Here is a 24,446-nt window from a genome sequence, read left to right as displayed (position 1 = left end):
CCACGATATGAATGGGGTGAATGGTCTGACTCTGGTAATTACGCCTTCATACATCAAATTCCCGGCCAAATTCAAACTTTGTTTCCAATGCAAAGCCTCTCCTTCCCTCACAGGGTCACCCCCCTTTCTCGTTGGTTACTGTCTCTCTTTGCTTTATCACTCAGGGCCTTAGCATTTTTTAAGAAAAGGGGTTTATCTGGTTTTACATGCACACATGCCCCAAACTTCTGAGGACCCTCACTGGGCTTTCAGCCATGTGTTATTACAATGGCGGCACTGGGTTTGGCTCAGGTTCCTGCAACAGAGCGTTCGGCTGAGGGGAAGATTCCGACTCCTCTTCTTGTGGGAACTCTAGGTGCTCTAAGCAGCCCTCCTGGATCCTCTCTCAGGTGGCTGGGGGGCAGGGAGAAGAGCCTCCTCACCTCTCCAGTGGCTCTGCTCCCCAGCCTTTGTACACCTTTGCACACATAGACCATAATACTTGTGAGGCATGTAGGGCTACATGGATGAGGCCTCCTGAGGCTGTTGGGTAGAGTGGCTGGCCAACCAAGACCCTGCCTGGCCTGCCTGAGGGCTGAGGGGAGCAATGGCCCTCCGGAGGCCTCCCTGTAATCAATTCTGGGCCTTTCTGACGGCATTTGAGAAGCTCAGTCCTGCCCCAGAGCAAGGGGGCAAACCACAGCCCTCTGTCTCTAGTCCCTTTCAACAGCCTTCAACACTCAAGGAGAAACTTCTAGGACTCTTTAAGCCAACATTTGTGTGGATTTCTGGAAATACAACTATATCTACTTAATTCCTTATTATCGACTATAATGAAAAAAGCTGACTTCACTCACATATTTCTTCCAGTAAACAAAACGTCAGTTTTTTTTGTTTCATTCCTCGATAAACTCATTTCTCTCTTCAAAGCAGCAGAGCCTGCGTACCTGTATGCACCCGAGGTAGCCATGCTGTGAGGCTACGTGGACGGCACTGTTGCCATCTTGGTCCACTTCATCCAGCGAGATGCCCTGTTCTTGCATAAACTGAAGAAGCCAAAGAAGAATTTTTTCCTATAAACACACAGACAGTTGCAATTAATGGAATATCATGTCATAAGTCTAAAGTAAAACACAGAGGCAAGCAAAACTTCTAACTTGGGAAGCTTACATACCACCAGGTTGACCCTATCAGCAGAAAATACCCATTCATTCTGAACTGAAAATCCATGCTTCTCTCTGACTCGAGTCAACGTAAGAGGAACGCTCAGAGACTCTTAAGAGCAGGAAGTTATGTCAGAAACTTTCTTGTTGCACTGACATCCACTAGAGATGGAAAACTGATTTGTAGAAATTTGAGTACCTCCTCAAAGTCACACACCTAGACAGATCCAAAGTGAGGGCCAAAATCGAAGTCTTTTGATGCCAAGGCAACGTCCGTGTTATTTTGTTACACCGTCTTTAGGGTTCAAGAATATTATAAAACCTCAGACACTGAGATAAGCAACTTATCCTTTGAAGTTGATAATGCTTCAACCATGCCTTCCTAATCCCAGACCTCTTGCAATCAACAGGCTGTCAGAGAGAGGCAACAGCTTAAGTTGCTTAAGCAGAAGAACCTCACCAAAATAAAACCAGGACCTTTTGGATTTTTCTGACCAAATGTTGGTGGGGTTTTAAAGGTAAAGGTTTCCCTTATTCTGCGTTATTCACCCAATGTCTGAGCACAACCTTTCAAGAGCAAAGACACAGAGTGCTCAGTGTGTTGCCAAAATCCGTTTGCATTTTACCCACTGGGTCTTTTGTGGTATTTTCATGTTATCTTTGGCCTCAGGAGAAAGCAGGGGGATGGGATTTCACTGTTTTAAAATAGAAGAATTAAATACAATGTTAAAAAAAATAAGAGAGTGGTAAAAACAACAACGTGAAGTTTAGTGAGTGGAATTTGACATTTAAAAGGATGATCATGTGTTTGAAATAGCCTTGAACCTCTCCTTAGCCTTCCAAAGGATTTTTTTTTTTTCCAGTTACTTGCTCGGACTGGTCATGAACTTTTATACTTTTCTGGATTAAATTTGCCTTCACCTTCTGAACATGCCAACTAATCTGCTAAAGGAATGTTGGATAAAAACAGCCAACCCCTTCAGGGCTTCGCCCTTCACGGGGGAAGCAGGGCACTGTTTATGAAGGCATTGGTGACATCAGGGACAGAATGAATATTCCCACCACACTCTTCCCATGTGAGCAAGCAGAGAGAAAGACCCCTAAAGAGCAAGAAGAGAAAAATGTAATGAATGCCTATAAACTACCAAGAGGGCACCCAGGGAAAGCAGGGTGTCAGCGGCAAAAGCAGACAGACATTGTAGAACATCAAACCCCGAACATCCCTGGAAAATGAGGTGGAGAAGGAAGGCCCTGGAGGCCAGGCTGGGAGCTACAATCCGGATAAGGGAAGACTAAAGTGCTTGTCCTCTTTTTCCGAGGCAAACGTGGATGGGGGTTTGGGGCTGATATTTGGATCAGAGCAGGTGATGCTTCAAAGGCACAAGGTAGAACAATTTTATTTTTCCTAATGAGGAAGGGGTATTACTTTTATTTGGAGCCAGATGATTCTGCCGTGTGATCTTGAAGACCTGGGTGAGTGGACATATCTCAGGTTAACAAACATAACCAACTGGTTTGAAGTCAATGGATAAGACATGGAAACATCAAGAGGGCAGGCTGTCGTGATTCGACTGGTGAAAAAGACGGCCCTGTCATCTCGGTGGGTCATTCTCAGGTATGCGGTGACCTGGTTTGCTCTATGATATTCAATCATGGGATGTTAAAATGGCAGAGTGGGAGAGATTTTAGGAGTCATCCCATTCGAACACCCTTGTTTTACCAATCAGAAAGCCAAAGAAGACAAGTATATATTCTCTGATACTCTAGCAGCTCCCTTCTTTAGCAAGTAAAGTTCAGGGGAACGCAAGATAGTCAGAAATATCCTATACGTACCTTCTCGTCAGGCACATTTTCATATTTTTCAGACTCAATTAATAGCATAGTGGAGAAGTCTATTCTTCTATTAATGATAGGGTTGTAGAAAATGGGATATAGCATTTCATATGACTAGACATTTTCCCCTGTAAAAATAGGGAGAAGAATCTGGACACCTCGACTTTGCAGGGGCTTGAAAATCTGGGTAGACAGGCCACGGTCTGTATAAGGCAAGAGCTGCCTTGGCTCCTGATGGTCTTTCAAGTCAGGTTCAATCCACATTGTTCGATAACCTGCCTTCTTTTCTTCTGATGCCATGGATAACTCCTCCTTATAATTACATTCCAATTCAAGACACAAGACTTATATAAAGGAAAAACCATTATTCTACTGTTCAGAACAAGGCAGGTCTTTGCCCAGCACCTCAGATTTCAGTTTTGTGTTCGGTAGTGGGCAATTTACTTTAATAAGAAGCTACATAATCAGCCTGTTGTTTGATAAACTTCAAGAAAACAAAAGGTCTTGAATTCCCGGGTTTCGGTAAAAGCATGGTCAGCATCCAGTCTCAGAGAAAATGCCGTTTTCTGCTCTGATTCGGGAGAACATGCCAGCAGAAATCGACGGGACTATAACGTAAAGAGTGACTTACTCGACCAATATCTAGTAAGGAGAAAAAATACAGCTATTTTCTCCAACTGAGAAGGGCCTTATGAGATACATGCGTATTAAATACACATATGCAGTGATGGCTACCTCTCTTCTTAGACATTTAGCGCTCTCTTTCTGTGCACGCCTGCATGTGTGTTGTGTGTTGTGTGTGTCAGGGAGATGTTTAAAAAATGTCATTTCTGATTTTCATTTTGCCATAATTCACTGCTTTCAGAGAACATCCAGTGAAGTCGTAGAGATCAAGAGGCCCTTCTGTATTATTTCCATTTTACAGAATGCCTCTCCAACTTAACATTCTACCCAGCTGCCCACACACTCATCTAGATGTTCGGTTTTTATCTATTGACTGAAAACTTCCTTCATGTCCTGGTTTCCTCTTCTGGGGATTTTCTGCTCTTTTGGTAATCTGTTTTATTGGGGCGTTTTGTGTGTTGTTAAAGGCAATGCAAGTCGTTTCATGGGGCAATTAATACACGTAATTTATGAGATTTGCTGGACAAAGTCTAATAAAAAAATGTCACTGCAAAGCGTTCCACAGGTCTCTTGTTGGCCTCAATCAGTAAAGTGTCTACAGTTTTCATTATGACTGTAAGTTCCAAAGGAGGCACCTTCTTCTGCAATCAGAGATCATCGAATCTAATATACTATCAAAGGTAGAATTCAGTCTGGTTTTTGAGATGTTAAAATGTAAAAACATGGCCAGCCACAATTTCAGGGTGTCATATATTGTAAGATAAATGCAGAATCCAGAGACGGTAAAATGTGAACAAAAAGTGTATCCAAGAACTTGTTAAAAAGGTTAAGGCCTAAATCATTCGTTGTCAAGTTTCCCTTATGTTTTACTTATGGTGAAATAAATCAATTGAACAATATTGAGATCAATAAAACAGGAAATTGGAAGATACCCAATAATCCTAAGAAGCAACATTTATCTAATGTCTACTATGTGTCAGCAACGGGCAGTGTTCATGCGGCTTTTTGCCCCCTGGCAAATAAACCACTTTTATCTCCATGTTAGAGATGAACAAACTGAGGTCCAGAGAGATCTTTTCTATTTAAAAAAAATAATAAACGTCTTCAAGACCCCTGAGCTAGTAAATGGCAGGGCTAGGATTTAAGATCAGACACGGAGCCACTGTTCTCCAGGCCTCTGCTATCTGTCTACTCAGTATGAGTATCCGCAGCCACTCACTGACCCATGACCCCTGAATCCGTAATGGACACACTCATTTTGCACGCTTGGGTCACAGAAAGCACAATTAACAGCCCATCAGTCTATGGGTTTATGGAGCTCTGTGTTGCTTACGCTGTTTCAAAGATCAGTCCCTGGAGAGCGGATGGGTGCTTCGGCTAATCAGACATTTTTCTATTTTGCTTTTGTCTGCAATCTCAGTACTTTGCGTGTTGTTTTCTTATTTCTATCCGGTGACAGTGAAACAATCAAGTCCACAGAATATTTTGCTTTTTTAAAGTCGATCGTGGAAAAACAATCACACGTAGCCTCTTGCCTGCATGCCTATCGCTGTAGGAATTGCTGCTCTGTTCCTTTTTTTCAAAACTTGTCCCTGATCATTCTATCCCTTTGTTTTTTGTTTTGTTTTGTTTTGTTTTGATCTGTGTCAGGGCCAACATTTCAAACGCCGAATGCGGGGTGCCTGGGTAGCTCAGTTGGTTAAGCATCCTGTTCTTGGTTTCGGCTCAGGTCATGATCTCATGGTTTGTGGGTTCAAGCCCTGTGTCAGGCTGCGAGCTGACGGTGTGGAGCCTGCTTGGGATTCTCTGTCTCCCTCTCTCTGCCCCTCCCCTGCTCTCTCTCTCTCTCTCAAAATAAATAAATAAACACAGAAAATAAAATGCAGAATGCACCCAGTGTAGACAAAGGTGCTCTTGGTACACGCTGAGTGCTATGAGGGAGGTTGTTTTCATAGCAGGATGTCCTTACCAAAAGTGACAGGGGGGACTCAGAAACACAACGGTCACAAGGAACACAGAACCCACTGAACCAATGACCGGTGCAGAATGGGCGGAAGCCCCCAAACTGCTGAGGGCACGACAGCTTTGCTGGGAGCGTGGGCCAGACCCTCAGAGCGTTCGTGGTGAAATAAAACAGCGCCCGTGACACAGGGTAGCTTTGACTTGAGACAGTTCTGTCTCTACTGTTTGGCCAGCAACAACTCTCTCCAGGGACAGCAAAGCAGGCCGACTGGAGGACATCCCTGCTTTTTCCGGGAGTTTCCCTGCAGTTTTCACCTCCGTGCTCCCTGTGGCTAGCGCTGCTCCGTACGATCAGGCAATGGAATAATTGCACCCTCTGAGACTTCATGTGTCAAGAGGAGGAAAATCAATTCTTATCACCCCAAGATCTATCACTCCAGGAGACCGCTAAAATCTGCCGGCTGCCCTGTGGTACCGGAGTCTTTAAGGTAATTTTTGCGAGAAAAAGGACACAAATTGGGAGTCACGTAGAGCCCCTTCTTTGAGAATCTATATGAGGGGCAGAGGGCAACTAAAATAAACCAAGGGAGGAATTTTCCTCTGTTCTATCCTTTCCAGCAGTATTTACTGAAGAAACAAAAGCAAAGCACACTCAAGTGCCTGCCTGATGCAGAAAAACCTGCATGTGCTGAATCCATTAGAAAAATGTTCAATAACAGTCTTCCTTGTGAAAATATTAGCCTTGTAGTGGTTCCAAGTTCAGCATCTCCACAGGTTACCTGTTACATAAGTGCCTGTGGCGGATGCGGGATGGCTGGGCAGAGGAGGACTCGTGGTTCTAAAGGGCCTCGATGCCTTCCACTTGGGGAGGAGTGCTCTCCGAAAGGCTCTGCTGGGCTGCCCTGCTCAGAGCCGTACTCTGGGTCATTAAAAAGGCCTCTCAGCTTGAAATAACAGCCTGAAGACTGATACTAGCATGAGGCAAACGTCTGACGTGGCTCTTCTGCGAGGTCCCCGATTTCCGTATTTTCCTCTAGTCCAGTCCAGTAGGCCACAGCATCACCCAACCAGTCCCAGAAAGGACATGTGCGCTTCTTTGGTCCTGACGGCTTCACGATTACAAGAAACCCACTGTGAGAGGCGAACAGAGAAGCTAGCACACATAAGCAGCATTTCCCGACACAAAGAATGCCAGGGGCCCAATTATTTACTTAGAGTCTCAGAACAGCAATGCAATCTCTTCCTCCTTTTCTTTGGCAAGCTCTACCAAAAGCACAGGTAGCCTTTCTACGGGGATGGAAAATTCCTTGCTAGGCTTTAGATAAGCCAATGAAATCAGGAACACGAAACGATTATTCAGACGGTTTGGGAATAAATTACATTCAGTTTTATACTGAAAATGATTTAGGAAGATCATCGGTGATTACACTCTTTTGGTCATTCGAAAATTCGATTCTCCCCTTTGCCAGTACAAGCCAGAAAAGGGCATCCTCAGCAATTGCTTAGGAACTGTTATGGTTGTTTGTGGAATACTGTGACTGGGGCTCGCCAGGACAGGACACTGAGAAAATGGAGTAATTCTTTCAAAGACAGTAGCTTTGACAAATTGTCAGTGTTCTTTCTGCTCTTTTCTTCATGTCGTAAATTTAGTACCAGGTACTGACTTCGATGACCTGTGTATCACCACGTGTTGTTAGACGGAATTGTAAGAAAGTCTTCTTCAGGTCAATGCCGCTGGGAACGGGCTATAGGAATTGCCTACACAGGCAGATGCAAAACAGAATCTGGTCCTGAAATCAGAGGGCCTGAGCTGAGGTGCACTCTTTGCTTACTAGGCACTGGAACAAGACAAGTGTAAGCCACTTAACTTTCTTCCTTGACTCTCACCTCCAGAATGGGTACAGACAACAGGATCCAACAGGGTTATTTTAAAGAATAAGCGAGATATAATGTACACAAACTCCAAAGGCTTGGTGCCTGTCACATAGAGTGAACGTTACATATTAACATATACATATATGTTGTATATGTGTGTCACATACATGTTATACATGTCATATTTATATATATGGGATATATACATACATACAAACACACACTCATACATACATATTTGTGTATAATTTATATTCACTGAAGTTACCATGGTACAACATAAACTATCACCTAACATGGACTCGCACTAAAGAAAGACTGCAGTCATATTCTCCAAGGGTATTTTTTGAACTTGAGATTGTCATGCTCGGAAAAGCTTAATCTCTTGTTGACAATACCACAATTTACTGCCACCGGGATGGTTCATGAAGCCAAAGGGGATATGGTTATAGGCATGAGAAGCAATTTTCTTTGCCACAGACAAATATGATTAAATCTATTTTAATACAGTGCTGACTTTATTTATTTTTTTAAGGCTGAGATTGGCACTCTGTGGTTCCAATTTTTTAGAAAATATAATTTATACTTACTCCTCTCAAAGGGAGTTACTGATGATTTTTGTACTCCACACCCTGGATTGTGATCTGTGTACATCAACTACTCATACTGGGATTTCCTAAGGTAGAAACTGGTTGTAAGTGCGACTGATCTAGTTAGTGTGTTTGCTCATCTTATTGATTTCCTTGATTGATATCTGACTGAAGATTTTCCTTTTAATGTTGGGTACGAGAAAATGTATCATTTTCCCTTTTGACGAAAGTTAAATGCATTGTTGTAGGAAATTTGGAAAATACTGAAAAATACAAAAAAGATAAAAGCCACTTGTAATTCCGCCTTGAGTGGTAACAGCTGTGAACATGTTGTGACACAGCTTGTTTTCTAATCTTATTATTTACGTCTCTTCCTTTCTCTAGAATTCAAAGTTGGTACCAAATTACAGGAATGGTTTTATAGCATACGTTTCAATATTTTATAATGAATGTTTTTTCCCATAAAATTCCATCATATGTATGTAGCTTCATTATTTATCCAATATCTTATTATGGAATATTTAGGTTGTTTAAAACATGTTTGTCATTTAAAAATATTACAATGAAGCGACTGCTTATAAATCTGATTATTAAAAATTCCTCATACCTGACCAAAGCAACCTGCGTAATGAATGAGGCTTGGAAAATCCTTAGAACAACTCAGTTCGGCAATGGCCTCAGTTTCACTCACCATCCAACGTACACACTCCAACTGACCGTTCTAGATTGACAAAAAGAAGAAAGAAATTCAAAGTAATTCAGGTTTGAAAAATACCTCATAGGGGCACCTGGGTGGCTCAGTCAGTTGGATGTCTGACTCCTGATTTTGGCTCCGATCATGATGTTACAGTTTGTGGGATCCGGCCCTGTGTCAGGCTCTGGTGGTGGCAGCTCAGAGCCTGCTTGGGATTCTCTCTCTCCCTCACTCTGTGTGTCTGTCTCTTTGCCCCTTCCCTGTTTGCTTGCACAGGTTCTCTCTCTCTCTGCCTCTCTCTCTCCTGAAAATAAAGAAAATAAGCTAAAAAAAAAAAAAAAGCCGCACAGGGCGCCTGCATAGCTCACTTGGTTAAGTGTCCAACTCTTGATTTTGACTCAGGACATGACCTCACACATCAGGTTCGAGCCCCACATCGGGTTCTGTGTTCACAGCACAGAGCCTGCTTGGGCTTCTCTCTCTGTCAACCTCTTTCTCTGTCTCTCCCCTGCTTATGTTCACTCTCTCTCTCTCTCTCTCTCTCTCTCTCAAAAACTAAACAAAACAAAACCTCACAGACAGTAATTTTGCCGAGGGAAAAAAATCACATGAATTTTGGTTCTTGTATTTGGCTTAATTTATTTGCAGTATAAGCATATCATGTATTATACTTCTGATCTGTGGTTCTGACTCAAAATCAGTTGGGGAATTTTTACGTAAATGCAGTTTCATAAACTTAATCAGTTGGTTTAAATCACTGTATTGAGGTATTCAATACTATAATACTATAAAACATACCCTACCGTGTTTTAAGCATGTGGTTTGATGAATTTCAACAGATACATACTCTCTTGTAACTACTGCTCCAATCAAGATATAGAACATCTCCAGCGCCCCCTTCCCCCCAGTCTCTAGGACTCCAGGGTCTCAGGTCCTCACCTTTGCCCCAGGCAACCACTGATAGGATTTTTATTTTATTATGAGCATTCATGCCTCTGAGAGTCCACCGTGCTGCTGCTTGTATGAAAAGTTTATTCTTTTTTACTGCTGCCAAGTATTCCATTGTGTGAATATACCAATATCCGTTTATTCATTAACTCTGAGAATAGGCTTTAACCCTTGAGAATTTGAAATGGCAGGATTCCAAAAGAAAGAAAAAAAATAATCCTATTATACTGGCTCCAATGCTACCTGCACTGAAGGCTCTGGGGACTCCGTCCCCAAAGCGCACTGGCTTTTTCCTCCAGTGCTGAGATCCCAAACTGTGCAAACCAGGAAGGCAGCCGTGACATGTATAAGCTAGTCACGAGCATCCAGACTTTGGAATGGATTTAAATCCTGAATCCACTACTTAGTTACAAGACCTCCAACAAGTTGCTTCCCCTCTCTGATAGTCCGTTTTCTCCTCTGTGAAATGGCAGGGATAGTAGTAATGACCTCATACAGTTACTGGGAGCAGCAGATGAGACAGAACATGTAAGAGTCCTTGGCACACAACACTTATTACCTCTTACTAGCAGCATGCTCTTTTAGATCCTCTATAACACCAGCGAGACGTTCAGCCGCCTTCCCGGTTTGCCCAGGGTGGGGCCTCAGACCAGGAGAAAAGAGCCACCGCGTCATGGAGGGTGGGAAGCGTATTCTAAACATAAGATGGAGGAGGTAATCTGCTCATTATTCATCTACACCTGTTTGCATATTGGAATTTCAAGTAGTCAACTCACAACTATTCGCAGGCAGAGACCATTCTTCCCCTGGGGGAACCTAGCAGGGCCAGGTGTGGGCCGAGTAGCTTCCAGGTGCCCCCACTGATCTGTCTCCTCCTTCTGCTGCCCTCCTTGCTGCCAGAGGAGGTTGGTCTGTATGGGCCACCTCCCTTGCCCCCAGATTTGGCTGATGGAGAGTGGTAGTGGGACACCACGAAAAGAGAGGGAGTTTGAGGTCCCGTCTGTTCCTGGCTTCCCCAACCCCTATGGGGTTGCCATTGGCTGCTGAGTCCCTCTACCAGTCAAAGGTCAAAAATCAGCCAGTTCCTTCCTTCAGCCCTGTCTTGCTGGCACCCCCGGCTCTCAGATGGTAACAGTGCTCTGCTCTTAGTCCAGGACACTGCACTTTTCTTCTTGGGCTCCCTATACCCCACCCATCATCCTTTCGTGTATGGATCCTTCATTGCAGATGTTTTTCAAACCGCACGCTTTGAGCAAGCCAACTGTGCCCTACCAGGATGAATCAACACCCAACAAGCCACTGACACCATGCATTGCATTCCGTTCCTTCTGAATGGACAAAGGAAGGAGAATAGTGGCGAGCATCTGCTAGGCAAGACCGTTCAGAGCAAGCAGCACGTACGCAGAACACGGGAGTATATGGCAACATTTCTGACTTTAACGATTTGAGTCTTGTCTCTTTTTGTCTTAGTCTAACTAAAAGCTTACTCATTTTTGAAAAAATCCTTTCATGGAACTAGAATTGGTTTTGTTGACTTTCTATGTTGTTTTCTTTTTTCCCCTGTTGTCTGTTGCATTTATTTCTGCTTGAATTTTCAAATTTCTTCTGCTTGCTTTAAATGTAGTTTTCTTTTCTTTTTTTTAAGTTTCCTAAGAAGATTAAGCTGTTAGCTTTCTTTTTCTTTCTCTTTCTTTCTTTCTTTCTTTCTTTCTTTCTTTCTTTCTAAATAATTTTTTTGAGAGGGGAGAGGGGCGACAGAGGAAGACCAAGAATCTGAAGCAGGCTCCACGGCCAGCACAGAGCCCAAAAGGAACTTGACCTCATGACTCCAAGATCATGACCTGAGCCTAAATCAAGAGTGGGGTGCTTCACCAACTGAGCCACCCAGGCGCCCCTAAGCTTACTTTAGATCATTTTCCTTTTCTTTTTTTTAATTCTGGCATTTACAATTATACATTTCATCCTCAGCATTGCTTTTACTACATCCTTAAATGATAATATATTGCATTTGCATTCACCACCAAATATTTTCCAGGGTCTCTTATAATTTCTTCTTTGATAAGTGATTATTCTGGATACGTGATAATAATTATTCTATTCATTCCAGACACTTGTGAATACCCCAAATTTCCTTCTGTTACTGACTCCTAAACCTCATTTCACTACGGTTAAAAGGGCATACTTTGTATGACTTCAATCCTTCCTAATTTACAGAGACCTGTTCTCTGGCCCAGCATATGGTCTATTCTGGAGAATGTCCCATGTGTACTTGGGGGGGAATGTGTATTCTGTTGTTGGCTAGAATGTTCTGTGAGATGTCTGTTAGGTCTAGTTATTCCACAAGGTGATGTTGAAATAAATGTATTAAGTGACAAAATGCAGCCACAAAGGTGGAAGGAAATATGTTGCTACTATGATTTTGAACGCAGCATTACTTGCCGTAAATAGAAATACCAAGAAAACAAACAAAATGTTATTACATTCTGGCAGGAGACTGTTTGCCTGAAGTCTCTGAGACTGGGGTCACTCACTGGATGTTAAAAAGGAGTGCCAGTAGGTTATGTCTCTGAAGTCATATTTTCACCAGACCAACATGTTGTCTTTGAGCTTGATCAGAAAGGACTGAATGAGAAATGAAAAAGAAATTAAGGGTATTTCATTCCATGTCTGTTTAGCTCCTAAAATAATGTATCGTGTTGGCCCTATTTGAGAAACACACTGCTCTCACCTTAAAGAAATCTTTCTTTCCAGTTATTTTTGCCAAACTGTTCCCAAAGGGGACTCAGTAATGCGCTGAACTGCCACAGTATTCAGTGCTGGGTTCCCCAGAAAACCCTCAATAAATTCTGCATGTAACTGGTAAGAATTTATTACGTTCCATCTAAGGAGTTTAAGTGGAGGGGAGAGGAGTTCTTAAGCCTTCAAAGCCGCTTTCCTCAGGTAATCTTTTTATGTGATATCCTATCTCTGACTTTGCTTCCTGTCAGCTCAGTCATATTATCTCAGCAACTTTGGCCATTTGTACCGAGTTTGTTCTCTTTAATAACAGCAGGGCTCTCAGACCTATGTTTAATGAGCTGAAACACCATCGGCTGGTCACTGGTGTTCAAAACAAGGTCCTAAAACAAAAGAATGATGACTTCTTAGAACTCCCTCAACTTCACCAACGTCTGTCAAATTACACTGAATGGACTGAGGCAGGATTTGTGTCAGGACCAATTTCCAAAGGGGGTGGCACTCACAAAATATCTGTCTTTATTGCTTTTGTGAATTCTAGATTAAAGGAAGAAATAGAAGATTTCCCTTTCTCATATCATTGCCTGGAAGTAAAAATATGAAAAGTCTGAGACCCCAAATAAGAGCTTTCAAGTTTTATGGGTTTGGTATGTGTTCTTCATTAAAACAAAAAAACAAAATGCACTACAGTTTTATTCTTATTCTTACCCTTACCCTTACCCTTACTCTTATTCTTCTTATTCAGTAATCTCTACACCCAACATGGGGCTTGAACTCAAAACTCCACGATCAAGAGTTGCACACTCTTCCAACTGAGCCAGCCAGATGTCCCCAAATGCCCTGCAGCTTAAGTTTCCATGCCGATTATATGATAGCAGTGTGTTGACTGAAGCAGTTTAAGAATGGACTAACAATATGGAAACCATAGAAAGAGTTTATACCCAGGTGGCTGAAATGCCACCAAGTTTCTTCTGTACTGTCCTACTCTGAAGACTCTTAATCTGTGAAAACAAGCATGAAGGGATATAAACAAAGAAAAAAAAACCTTTCTCTTCCAACTATGTAGCTAAGATATACTCCATAATCTAACATTAGTTAGAAAAACTAATAAGACCTGTATTTTATAAACACTAAAACAGCAAGGCAAATGTCAATATTTATTGGCCATGCAATAATAATTTATTCATCACTGACCCATGTCCATTGATGATCAGACCCAACCCCTGCCTTCCCGCAGGACTCGGATCTAGGACTAGATCCTGAATTCGCCACCCCACACTTGAATTGCTGGTAACTTACCTGCCGTATCTATCAGGCTATCAGCTCCTTAAGAAAAGGGACTACGTCTCATTCAAATCTGAATTGCCTTCATCTAACATAGTACCTACTGGACTTGGTACACATTGTCAAACTCAACTATGATGCACCCTGACTTCGCATCTAATTTCTCTTTCTTCATGATGGCTGCCTTCAGTTCCGCTCTTAATGTGACACAGCAACATTCACTAAAGGAAAGCGATATCTACCAAGGTCATAGATTTCTTATTTTATATAAAAAAATATTATTTTCTATAGCATCTTTGCAATAGTACATTATCACTGAGTAAAATTAAATAAAACAGAAAGCAACTTGTAATATGTAAAAACTTTACCACATGGTAAATAAATTAACGATGCAAAAATTCAGATTTGCTTAAAAGATATGTGAGGGGCAGGCCAGCAACCACTTGTTTTTCAAATGTAACATGTTCTTCGGTGAATTCACAAACAGATTTCTTTAACTAGCAAGTTCCCCTAGTAAATTTCAAAAGTAATTCCATTTCTAAAAATTATGATCATTCAGCTTTTAGAAGACATAACTAGCAAAACACATATGTAGAAGCACAGGCTGTATTATATTTCCCTGAACTTCACTTCTGGCTTCTTCATAAATATGACTGAATTCTACATTTATTTGCCAAAGATCTTAAAAGTAATTTTAGTTTAATAGCTAACCTTCTAGCGATGTGTTATATTTTACAGAGGCACTCAACTTGCAGTGCTATAAAAGACCATGTTTCCCTGACTCACAATTTCTAGGTTTTAACTCTTTCCCCGTCGGCATTAATTTGTATAGATTTTGACAGACAGCATACTGCGCTCCACCAAGAGCTAGACTCAAACTCGGCACTGACCCTCTAAAAAACTCTGGGTCCTGAAGACATTTAAACTTCAGATGTGATCCATTAGAAGCCTGCTTTATGATCTGAAATACTCCTGAGAGCTATCATTCCTTAAAATACACCTTTTCCTCATTTGTTTCGCTCATTATATTCACATTAGGAAAAAAATGAAACTGTCTCAGATAAATCCAGGTGTGGTTAAGAATCTGAATTGCAGTCACCAGCAGTAACAAAAGTTCTGAGAACTGCAATAGATCATTTTACTTCCTCTTTATTAGCTGACTCGAAGCTTACCCTCATTGCACAATAAATTGGAATGTAGTCTCCAAATCTCAAAGCAGTTAGTAACTGAAATGATTACTATCTTAAATGTCATATGCTCATTTGCCATTTACTAGGTATACTGTGCTCCCCCCTCCCCACCCTACACTCATGTGTCCGACTTAGCTCACTAGGAATCTTAAAACAACAATCAGGGGCAGCGGGGTGGTTCAGTCATTTAAGTGTCTGACTCTTGATTTTGGCTCGGGTCATGGGTCATGATCTCATGGTGTGTGGGTTCGAGCCCCATGTCCGGCTTTGCGCTGACAGCGTGCAGCCTGCTTGGGATTCTGTCTCCTTCTCTCTCTGCCCCCATCCCCCACTTGCTCTTTGTATCTTTCTCAAAAATAAATGAAAATAAGACCTAAAAAAAAAAACCCTAAAACCCCCAACAACCCGACTTTTAGCGGTGGAGGGCGCAGCCCCAACCGATCACCTTGATGGCCAAGCCTGCTGGAGTCAATCTCTCCGCATTCCGCTCACTGAGGCAGTCCTCTCCCATCAGAGACGTGAGGTGCTGCAGACATTCCGCATGTCCCTGCGATGCGGCCACGTGTAAGAGATTGTTGCCAGTCTCGTCGTGAATTTTGTCTAGGTTGTCAGCAGCTAGGTGGGGCTGTACAAAGAGTTAAGATGAGAACACTTAAGTCAATAATCAGAACGAGATGCTGTGGGGGTTCTGCTGTGGGCACTGGTAAGAAGAGATGATCTTCCGGAAGCTCTGGTGCCAATCCTGGGGATGTAGTAAGTCAAAATTCCTTACCATCAATTCTGATGATTGCCCATTACAGAGTTTGCTCTGCTACCCTTGAGAACATGAATTCTCAAGAGACTTATCTTCATGGGAGACATGGAGACTGGGATAGGTCAACAAGACTGCGGAGACTCCGAGCTGGCTTTCTAAACAACTGCAATGATATTTATGGTAATTGGCAAATTCCCTCTCTGTCTACTCCACTCGACTGCTAAGTGCTGACAGCCAGACTGTGTTTTATTCTCTGTTGTAGGTTTGTTGAATGAAGGAACTACTTCTCTCAAGCATCTCGTCTGCCTTGAACTACAGAGAATTGGCTTTCATTGCAAACTCATGATGGCTGCCATGACTAGCGCCACCACGGGGTTCTTCTAGACACTTTCACCCCAGACAGACTCCTGGACGCTACCTGGACTTTGATTTTCTCACCTGTAGTGAAGCTTAGTTCCCTGTGTTAGTTCTATGGTTGACAGAGACTGTTGGGTGAACTGAGAGGTATTATCACTCGGGAAACATGAAAACATGGGACGGACAAAAGGAAGAAATGAACCAGAAAGAAAAAGAGAGAAAGAGCCAGGAGAAATGGAAAACCTATTTTCAGCAGGAAAACATTTTTTTATTACTTTATTTGGTAAAACCATTCAATCCTATTATCCTATAACAGTGAGATTTGGGATAATGGACCAAGCACATTGTACTTATCTCTGTATGGCTTTACCCTAAGTGGAATCACACTGCCAAGATATGATGATTTTCTTGAGTGAGACTTTAACATCATGGTATCAGCCCAGGCTTGCTACTGTTTGATCCAAGTTGGAAACCAGAAAAGAACAATGCAGGCAGATGGGGTGTGATTTCGGCTGAGCTCTCTCTGAGCCGAGGCAGAACAGGCTTTTCTTACACATCATGTTAACTCTGTGACTAGAGTCTTTGGAAAAGCTTCTTTGCACTCCCTAGACATGCAGAGCTGGACTGAGTAAAAGCCCCATGTAGGTCAGAGGGCAACCAAGCTCTAGGGTAAGCTCTATCTGCAAACGTTCTTAATCGTCCTGGTCCAACTTTTCTGAATAATGATCAGGATAAAACAGAAGACCCTCTGTTCATGGATCTGGCAGGTCCGCCATCAACAAGGAACACACACATCCCCATGAGTAAGTGAGTGGGAACATTAGGGACCATTTGAAAAGGGAAAAGAAAGACATCAAGAGTCATGTTAAAGCAAGTGCTGGACTTGTGTTTTTGTTTTATTTTTTTAATTATTTTTTTTTACATTTATTTATTTTTGATAGAGAGAGACAGAGCACAAGTGGAGGAGGAGCCGAGAGAGAAAGAGAAGCAGAATCGGAAGCAGGCTCCAGGCTCTGAGCTCTCAGCACAGACCCGACGTGGGGCTCGAACTCACTAACCATGAGATCATGACCTGAGCCAAAGTCGGACGCTTAACCGATTGAGCCACCCAGGTGCCCCTAGACTTGTGTTGTTTTAGATTATGTGTCCCATTTCAGTCAAAGTCCTGCAAAGTTAAAGGGGAATAACACTCCCTCTATAGCTGTTTATTTTCCCTGGTACTAATCTAAAGTTGGATTTTAAACTTCAAAAGGCACATCATCAAACTAAAGCTACGAGTGAAGATTAAGGCAGGATGGGAACAAACACTCATCATTCTGTTACTCATGAAGGAGTTGGTAAAACTGGAGTCTCTAGATTACCGAATTAGATCATACTCACCAGGAGAGATATCTGTCCTTCTTTAACGATGTTCAAGATGCTTTTCCCTTTTTTCAGATACTCACTCCTTTCTTCTGGGCCTTGGGAGCTGGTCCAGCTCACACCCCCGATCTGCTCTTCCACTTTGGGTTCTGTTGCAGAGGACTGTGGATGGAAGTCCCTGAGCTGGCAGTCTGGCATTGCCTTCTCACGCTTTCGACTATGAGGATCACTAAAGGTCTTGTTTAGGAAGTCCTTGCTCTGGTTTTCAGGCTCGTATGCGGAGCCACACTTAACCAAAGGCGGTGAGCTCTCAGACTCTTCAGCAGAGAGCTTTTGCTGGTCGCGGATGATGGATGACGCTTTTCTCAAGTGAGGGCTTTTCACGGGAGAAAGAACACAGAATGGTGTCAGGGTGGACGGTGAGCTCTCGGCACTTCCGGGAGAACAGGCTTTGCCAGAAAGGCCATTGATGGTTGTGCACAAACCCAAAATTCTCTTATCTGAAGTCACCTTGGTAAAAGGGGCAAGCTGTTGACTGGATTTAATGTAAGGCACATCCAGAATCTCATCCATGTCAAGGTCATAATGCTCCAGTTCACCCAGCAAGGTGCTGGGCTCGGTGCTCTTACTTTGGGGGCCACTGTCTCCATCTCCAGGGCTGAGCTCCTCAGGTTGGGGGCCTGGCTCTGAATCACTCCCTTTCTGGCACTCCACCTTCTGGTTCTTTTGGTCATCACTTTCATTGTTGTCTAGAGTCTCTGGCTGGTGTTTCAGTGGGGAAACTCGCTTCACAGGACGGAACTTACTATACACATCAGCGATGCCTGTGGGCTTCTGCGTGTTTGTGATGAGAGCCGACACACTGCAATTCCAGCTCGAACTAGAAACTGTTTTGAAATATATAAAAGAGGAGAGCATTACATTGAAACACTGAAGGTATCTTGGCCATGCGGCCAGACATAGACCACTCAGGTTATGTTCAAAGAAAGCCCCTGTCTAAGGGGACACCTGTAGGGAGAAGGCAAATCAAACACAAGATATCCCCAAACAAACGGTTCATACTTACCACTAGAAAACAGTGAGTGATACAAGTGATGGCATATTGGCTCAAAATGAACTCAAGTAGGAAGCATGGTAAAAGGAGACAGCCAAAACAACAAACAAACCCCGACAGATTTTTAGGTTCATTCCCTGGATGGCTATACCTCTTTGGAAGTATTATGAGACTTGTCACCACCTGGAGAAGCAAAATTGGAGATAGGATCCTCTATGTTAAATAAACTTCCAAACTAGTTTAGGGAGACAAGGGATGAACGTACACACATGCGTATATGTGCGTGCACACACACATGCACATCCTTAAAGCTTAAGAAGTCTCATATACTCATATAAAGAAGGGGTAAGTTATTTAATATTGGGCAAACTCAAACTGTGACCTACTGGGTGATTTTCTCCCACAGATGAGTATCCCAACAAACCGTCGCTCAGGGAATTTCACCATGCTTTCTGGCATATGCACACAGCAACATAATGTATTTGTACTTTATAACGGAACACGCGGGAAGATTCAAAGCTGCCCTCCATTCTTGGCAAAGCTGGGAAGAATCAGGAGGAGAGGAAGTTACAAAGGGAGAGTGAGATGTGCAGGTTAGTGGTTGTTGTTTTTTCCTTCTCATTTCTCTGCGAAGCTCAGATAAAAAGTGCATGGTTTGTCTTTGAGGGAGGGTCTGGTGGAGATGGAGCATCCAGTGAAAAAGCAATGTGTCTGGACGTTGAAGATAAGAACACCATCTCTCCCAGTCAGCCTCATAAAAGGCAACCCCGTGCCTTCTCGTGGTGCAGGGTGACAGGACACCAGTCTCCTCCATTGTGATGATCCTGCCTCCTCTCTGGGACACTCCCCTGACTAGACCGATGACCCAGCTCTTGGAAACTTGTAGGTCACTGATTTATGGACCCCTCCTCCTCCTCTTCCATTACATTTACACCATCCCCCTTGGAAGGGGGGAGGTTTCAGGACATGCCTTCCAACTAGGAGCTCTCTCTCTCCTCTTCTGGAACAATTGGTGGGAAGTATTTAATCCCAAAGCATGTGCTTGTGTCTGTTCTTTGCTACTGGGCACAACCAAAGAATTAAAGAGGTGGGGTGTATTCAGGTCTGTAACTTCTATGACAGTCCCCAGCTCCCACTAAATCTTGGGTGAAAGTGGCATACAAGTCATTAAAAGCTCCCCAAATTTAGATCGCTGGTCATTCTTGTTCTTCCTGGGATATATCTAAAAGGATTCAGAGAAGTTCTGGAAGTAAGTTAAGGAGGTGAGAGAAAGTGTTCTGAGCCTGAATGCGATGTAATTGTTGGTGGATGGTTCTTTCCTCCAAAAGAGACCATAATTTCGCACAGGTTTTCAGAAGGTCTGCACTAAGCGGAATTATGGCTCTGAGACCTTTAACGTCTAAGAAGAGAACATTATGAGCTGTGGCGACAAGCCTGGATTCTGTCCAGTAAGGGACAGGTATTAACGAGGAATGGTCCAGGAGGGAAGGGAGGTATCTAGATGCTGTTAAGCTGCAGCACCTCTTCTTTTTCGCTGGCTCTGCTTCTAAGCTGTACCCAGTACTTGGCACAGAGAATACAATTAACAAACGCGAGTATTTGAATTTGAATCTCACTTTGCGCAACGCATTAAATCTCCTTCGAAGTGCCCAAAGCGCATCCTTCTCAGGGATTTACAGCTTAATGTCATAGGGGACTAAATCCCCGTTAATAAACTCAGAGGAGTGATAATCACCAATAAGAGTTGGATCTTCTAAAGTTATTTATGAAAAGTAAATATGCAAAGGCAAAGCCTAATTCCAGTTGGTCCATTATATATTTAAAAGGTTTCCTATCCTTTATAGGTCCATTTTTCCCTAAAAATGTGAAGCTATGAAAAATTGTCTGCCAGAAACTTCCGCCAAGCTTTTCTCTCTTCCTTTCAAGAACACATGGTTACTTCTTTAAAATAGCAGAGAGATAGCAGACACAGAATTTACAATGTGTAAATATGCCTTTAATTTTATCCACTATTTTTTTCTAAAAAGCTTAAAATACGGTGGCGTGTGTGCGCATGCGCACGTGTGTGTGTATCCCTTAACATTTCAGGAATACATACTAATTGTTAGGCATGGTATTTGCTAATATTTTGCCAATTACCTTGATTCCTTTGAAACTTCTTGAAAATGTGCATCTCAGGATGTGATAAAAACCTTTAAAGTCACATAACTTAGTGGACCAATACAACGAGTGCATTGTGCCAATACATTTATGTATTGTATAAGGTCGTGGGTTCAAAGGGCCACTCTTTTATGTTGGCTTTATTTACATGTGAAATTTTTTCCAAGTGATACAGGGAAATGGATACCATATGTTTCCCAGCTGTTTTGTACTGACAGGAGCCATTAAGAATGCTCTATGGAAATGAATTCTGTCTGAGTCTTATAAAAACACTTCTTTCCACAGAAGGGTCTAGAAACTGAAGAAGAGGCATCAACATTAGGCTTGTTGTCCTTCCTCTTATTTAAACGTATGACTCTTTTTTAGGCTGAGAGGGTGAACTCTATGCTTTCTAGTCTGTGTCTTGATGACCAGGAAAAAAAAAAAAATCCCAGTTACATAAAACTGATTGTTTAAGAGACTCTCATGAGACGGCTCTAATTTATTACTATATATACTCATCTGAGGAAGAAGGGAAATTTTATTCTATACATAAAACAAAAGTTTATATTGTTTCTCCTAAGCTGGGAAAATGAGCATTTTAAGCACAACATAAGAAAAAGGAATACTTATGATTGAAAATATTTTAACTTACAGTTCTGTAAGTCTACTCCAAATTTCATTTATACTATTGTTCTACCCCAACACCATAATCAATTTCTTAAAACACATGGAAATAAAGTTCAGACTAACTATAGTTACTAGAAAGATTTTGAGGCTAAATAGGTTTTCTGGAAATCATGAATAAAGCCTTCGTACGTTAAGCTTTAAATCCCTGAAAATTTTTTCTCTTATCTTATTAGATCTTTACAAGCTCTATGAGAACAGGGTCTGTGTCTAATTTCTCTCTCTCCGGCTCAAAGTTCTCAGCAAACTGCTTTATAGAACTAGGTTCTTAATGACTTCTTGGTTGGATGGATTCATTTTGAACATCTTACGAAAGTAAACATGTCTAATACACCTTAAACCTGTCTACCTGATTATGTCACCAATTTTCTAAAATGGTTGGTAGGTAAGTGCAAATGTTTTTGACGCTGATTTATAGACCACCGTGATCTCTTCCAATCTAACTGGCAGTGGGGATGTCCCTGAGCTCCAGCAAGGTGGCCTCCAATTGCCTGCCATCCACACGTTGCCATTTCTGCCACAAGCATTTAATGTGAGCCTAGGATAGGTGCATACTTGTCACAGGTAGATGTTCCAAAGCTGAGGTCTTACCCCTCTCCTTCCTTACTTGTTCCCTCCCTTTCTTCTCATCGGGCACACACACTCTACCGCGTAGTCTTTGTAAACCTGGCCTGGGTCACATGACCACTCATGCAGTCTCTCAAGCCATCCATCTGCAAAGCATCGCTGGCCTTTCACTTCCCTTGACCTGTGGGTCTCATCCCTCCAGGCACCAAATCTGGCTGTGGCCTGATCCCAAATTTCTCTCAAGTCTGGTCCCTCTTGTCCATCCTGTTACACTGACTAGTCCATGCTGGGACCCTTGCCCTTCAAAGTTCTAGCTACTTCTCTGGTCTCCCTTTGTAGTCCTGAGTTATCCCTCTTCATATAGGTGTGATTTTGTCACTTCTTAGCTCAAAATCCTCAGATGGCCCTGTATTGCCTATGACATTTCCCCGTATGTCACATGCATATCCTTGTAGTATCTAAGATGGCACACAGGAACCATGATGAATACTCCTGACTTAGAAAATAAGGAAGCTTTAGGGTGTCTGGGTGGCTCAGTCAGTTAAGTGTCCGACTTCAGCTCAGGTCGTGATCTCACGGTTTGTGGGTTCGAGGCCCGCGATGGGCTCTGTGCTGACAGCTCAGAGCCTGGAGCCTGCTTCGGATTCTGTGTCTCCCTCTCTCTTTGCTCTTCTCTGCTCATGCTCTCTCTCTCAAAAATAAATAAACATTTAAAAATTAAAAAGGAAAGTAAGGAAGCTTTATGCCATTCAACTGCCTTTTTTCCTCCTAATTATTGAAGGAATCTCAGTTTGGTGCTACAATGAATTTAACTCCTCTCCAAAACTTATCATCTCCCTTAAAAATGAGGAGACAGCAGGTCTCAGGCTCGGAGACTTTCACAAGCAAAGACTTAACAGGAATGTTTTATTTTCATCACATTCATTTTAATGATGACCTTTAATTTATTGCAATTGATGATTTTTCTTTTTTTTAATGTTTATTTATTTTGAGAGAGAGAGAACATGCACACATGAATGAGTGGGGGAGAGGCAGAGAAAGGAGAGAGAATCTCAAGCAGGCTCTGCACTGTTAGTTTGCTATGTGGGGCTAGATCTCATGAACTGCGAGATCATGACCTGAGCTAAAACCAAGAGTCAGATGCTTAACCGAGGTTAACCTGGTTAACGCTTAACCTGAACCACCCAGGTGCCTGACGCTGGTTTTCTATTTACAATACTGATGTGAAGTTTCTTTTGAAAACAGGTGTGTTTCAAAGTAAGGCATTTTAGGAAACTGTAAGATAGATAATAGTATGAGTAGTATGAAGGTAGAGCAAAAATAACATAAGACAACTTTGGATATGACACATATGGTGGAATTAACACTTAAATTACTAAAGTTTGGGAAACTGAATTCCTTAGCATAGGAGGCAGCAGTTTTTATGCAGACATAACGTCAGAGATTTTGTGGGTTTGGTTCCAGACCACTACAATAAAGGGAATATTTCAATAAAGCAAGTCAAGTGAATCTTTTGGTTCCCCAGTGCATATAATAGTTACATCCACACTATACTGTAGTCGATTAATTGTGTAACTGCATTATGCCCAAAAAACAGTATATAGACCTTAACTAAAAATGCTTTATTGCTGCAAAGCGCCAGTTACCATCTTTTTTGCTAGAGGAGGCTCTTGCTTTGATGTTGATGGCTGTTGACTGATCAGACTGGGGGAAGCTCTGGCACTCTCTTAAAGTAAGACCACAATGAAGTTTGTCACATTGATAGATTCACTAATGGCTTCTCTGTAGCACGTGATGCCGTTTGAAACCATTTGCAGAACGGCCGAATTTCTCTCACAATTGGACACAATCCTCTCAAAGCCTACCACTGTTTGATCAACTAAGCGCAAGTCATGTTCTAGTTCCTTTGTTGTAACTGAATAATCTTCACGGCACCTTCCCCAGGAGTACATTCAATTTCAAGAAACCACTTTCTCTGCTCCTCCATCCATTCAAGTTTTATCATGAGATTTGCAGCAATTTAGTCCCATCTTTAGGCTCTACTTCTAATGCTAATTCTCTTGCTGTTTCCACCATATCTGCGGTGACTTCGTCCACTGAAGTCTAGAAACCCTGACAGTCGTCCATGAGGGTGGAAATCAATATCTTCAAACTCCTGTAAATGTTGATATTTTGACCGGCTCCCATGAACCACATATGTTCTTAATGGCATCGAGGCTGGTGAATCCTTTCCAGAAGGTTTTCAATTTATGTTGCGCAGAGCCATCAAAAGAATCACTATCTATCACAGCTATTGCCTTACAAAATATATTTTTTCAATAACAAGACTTGAAAGTTGAAATGACTCCTTGATCCACCGGCCGCAGAAGGAATGTTGTATTAGCAGGCAAGAAAGCAACATTCAGGTCATTGTACTCCTCCATCAGAGCTCTTAGGTGACCAGGTGCATTGTCCACGAGCAGTCATATTTTCAAAGAAATCTTTTTTTCTGAGCAGTAGGTCTCAGCAGTGGGCTTATAATATTCAGTAACTCATTCTGTAAACAGATGTGCTGTTATTCAGGTTGTGTTGTTTCATTTGCAGAGCACAAGGTGGGTAGATGTAGCAGAATTCTTAAGAGCCCTAGGGTTGTCAGGGGCGCCTGGGTG

At 42.3% G+C, this 24,446-nt stretch overlaps 1 protein-coding gene across 6 annotated transcripts in view; it reads right to left on the bottom strand.

The window, feature by feature from the left end:
* The window catches only part of SNCAIP (synuclein alpha interacting protein), a 164,109-nt gene that overhangs the window by 24,456 nt on the left and 115,207 nt on the right, over positions 1–24,446 (bottom strand). For all 6 annotated transcript variants that reach the window (XM_047874532.1, XM_047874548.1, XM_047874574.1 and 3 more), the window contains exons 4-7: positions 17,370–18,238; positions 15,324–15,503; positions 8,634–8,747; positions 927–1,052 (exon numbers count right to left, since the gene is read on the bottom strand). In XM_047874532.1, coding sequence (XP_047730488.1) covers positions 927–1,052; positions 8,634–8,747; positions 15,324–15,503; positions 17,370–18,238 — 1,289 coding nt within the window. The remainder of the gene's footprint in view (positions 1–926; positions 1,053–8,633; positions 8,748–15,323; positions 15,504–17,369; positions 18,239–24,446) is intronic.

The sequence above is a fragment of the Prionailurus viverrinus genome, chromosome A1 (assembly GCF_022837055.1).
Source record: "Prionailurus viverrinus isolate Anna chromosome A1, UM_Priviv_1.0, whole genome shotgun sequence".
Lineage (NCBI taxonomy): Eukaryota > Metazoa > Chordata > Mammalia > Carnivora > Felidae > Prionailurus > Prionailurus viverrinus.
Note: the sequence above shows the minus strand (reverse complement) of the source record. Positions and strands in the feature narration are given on the sequence as shown.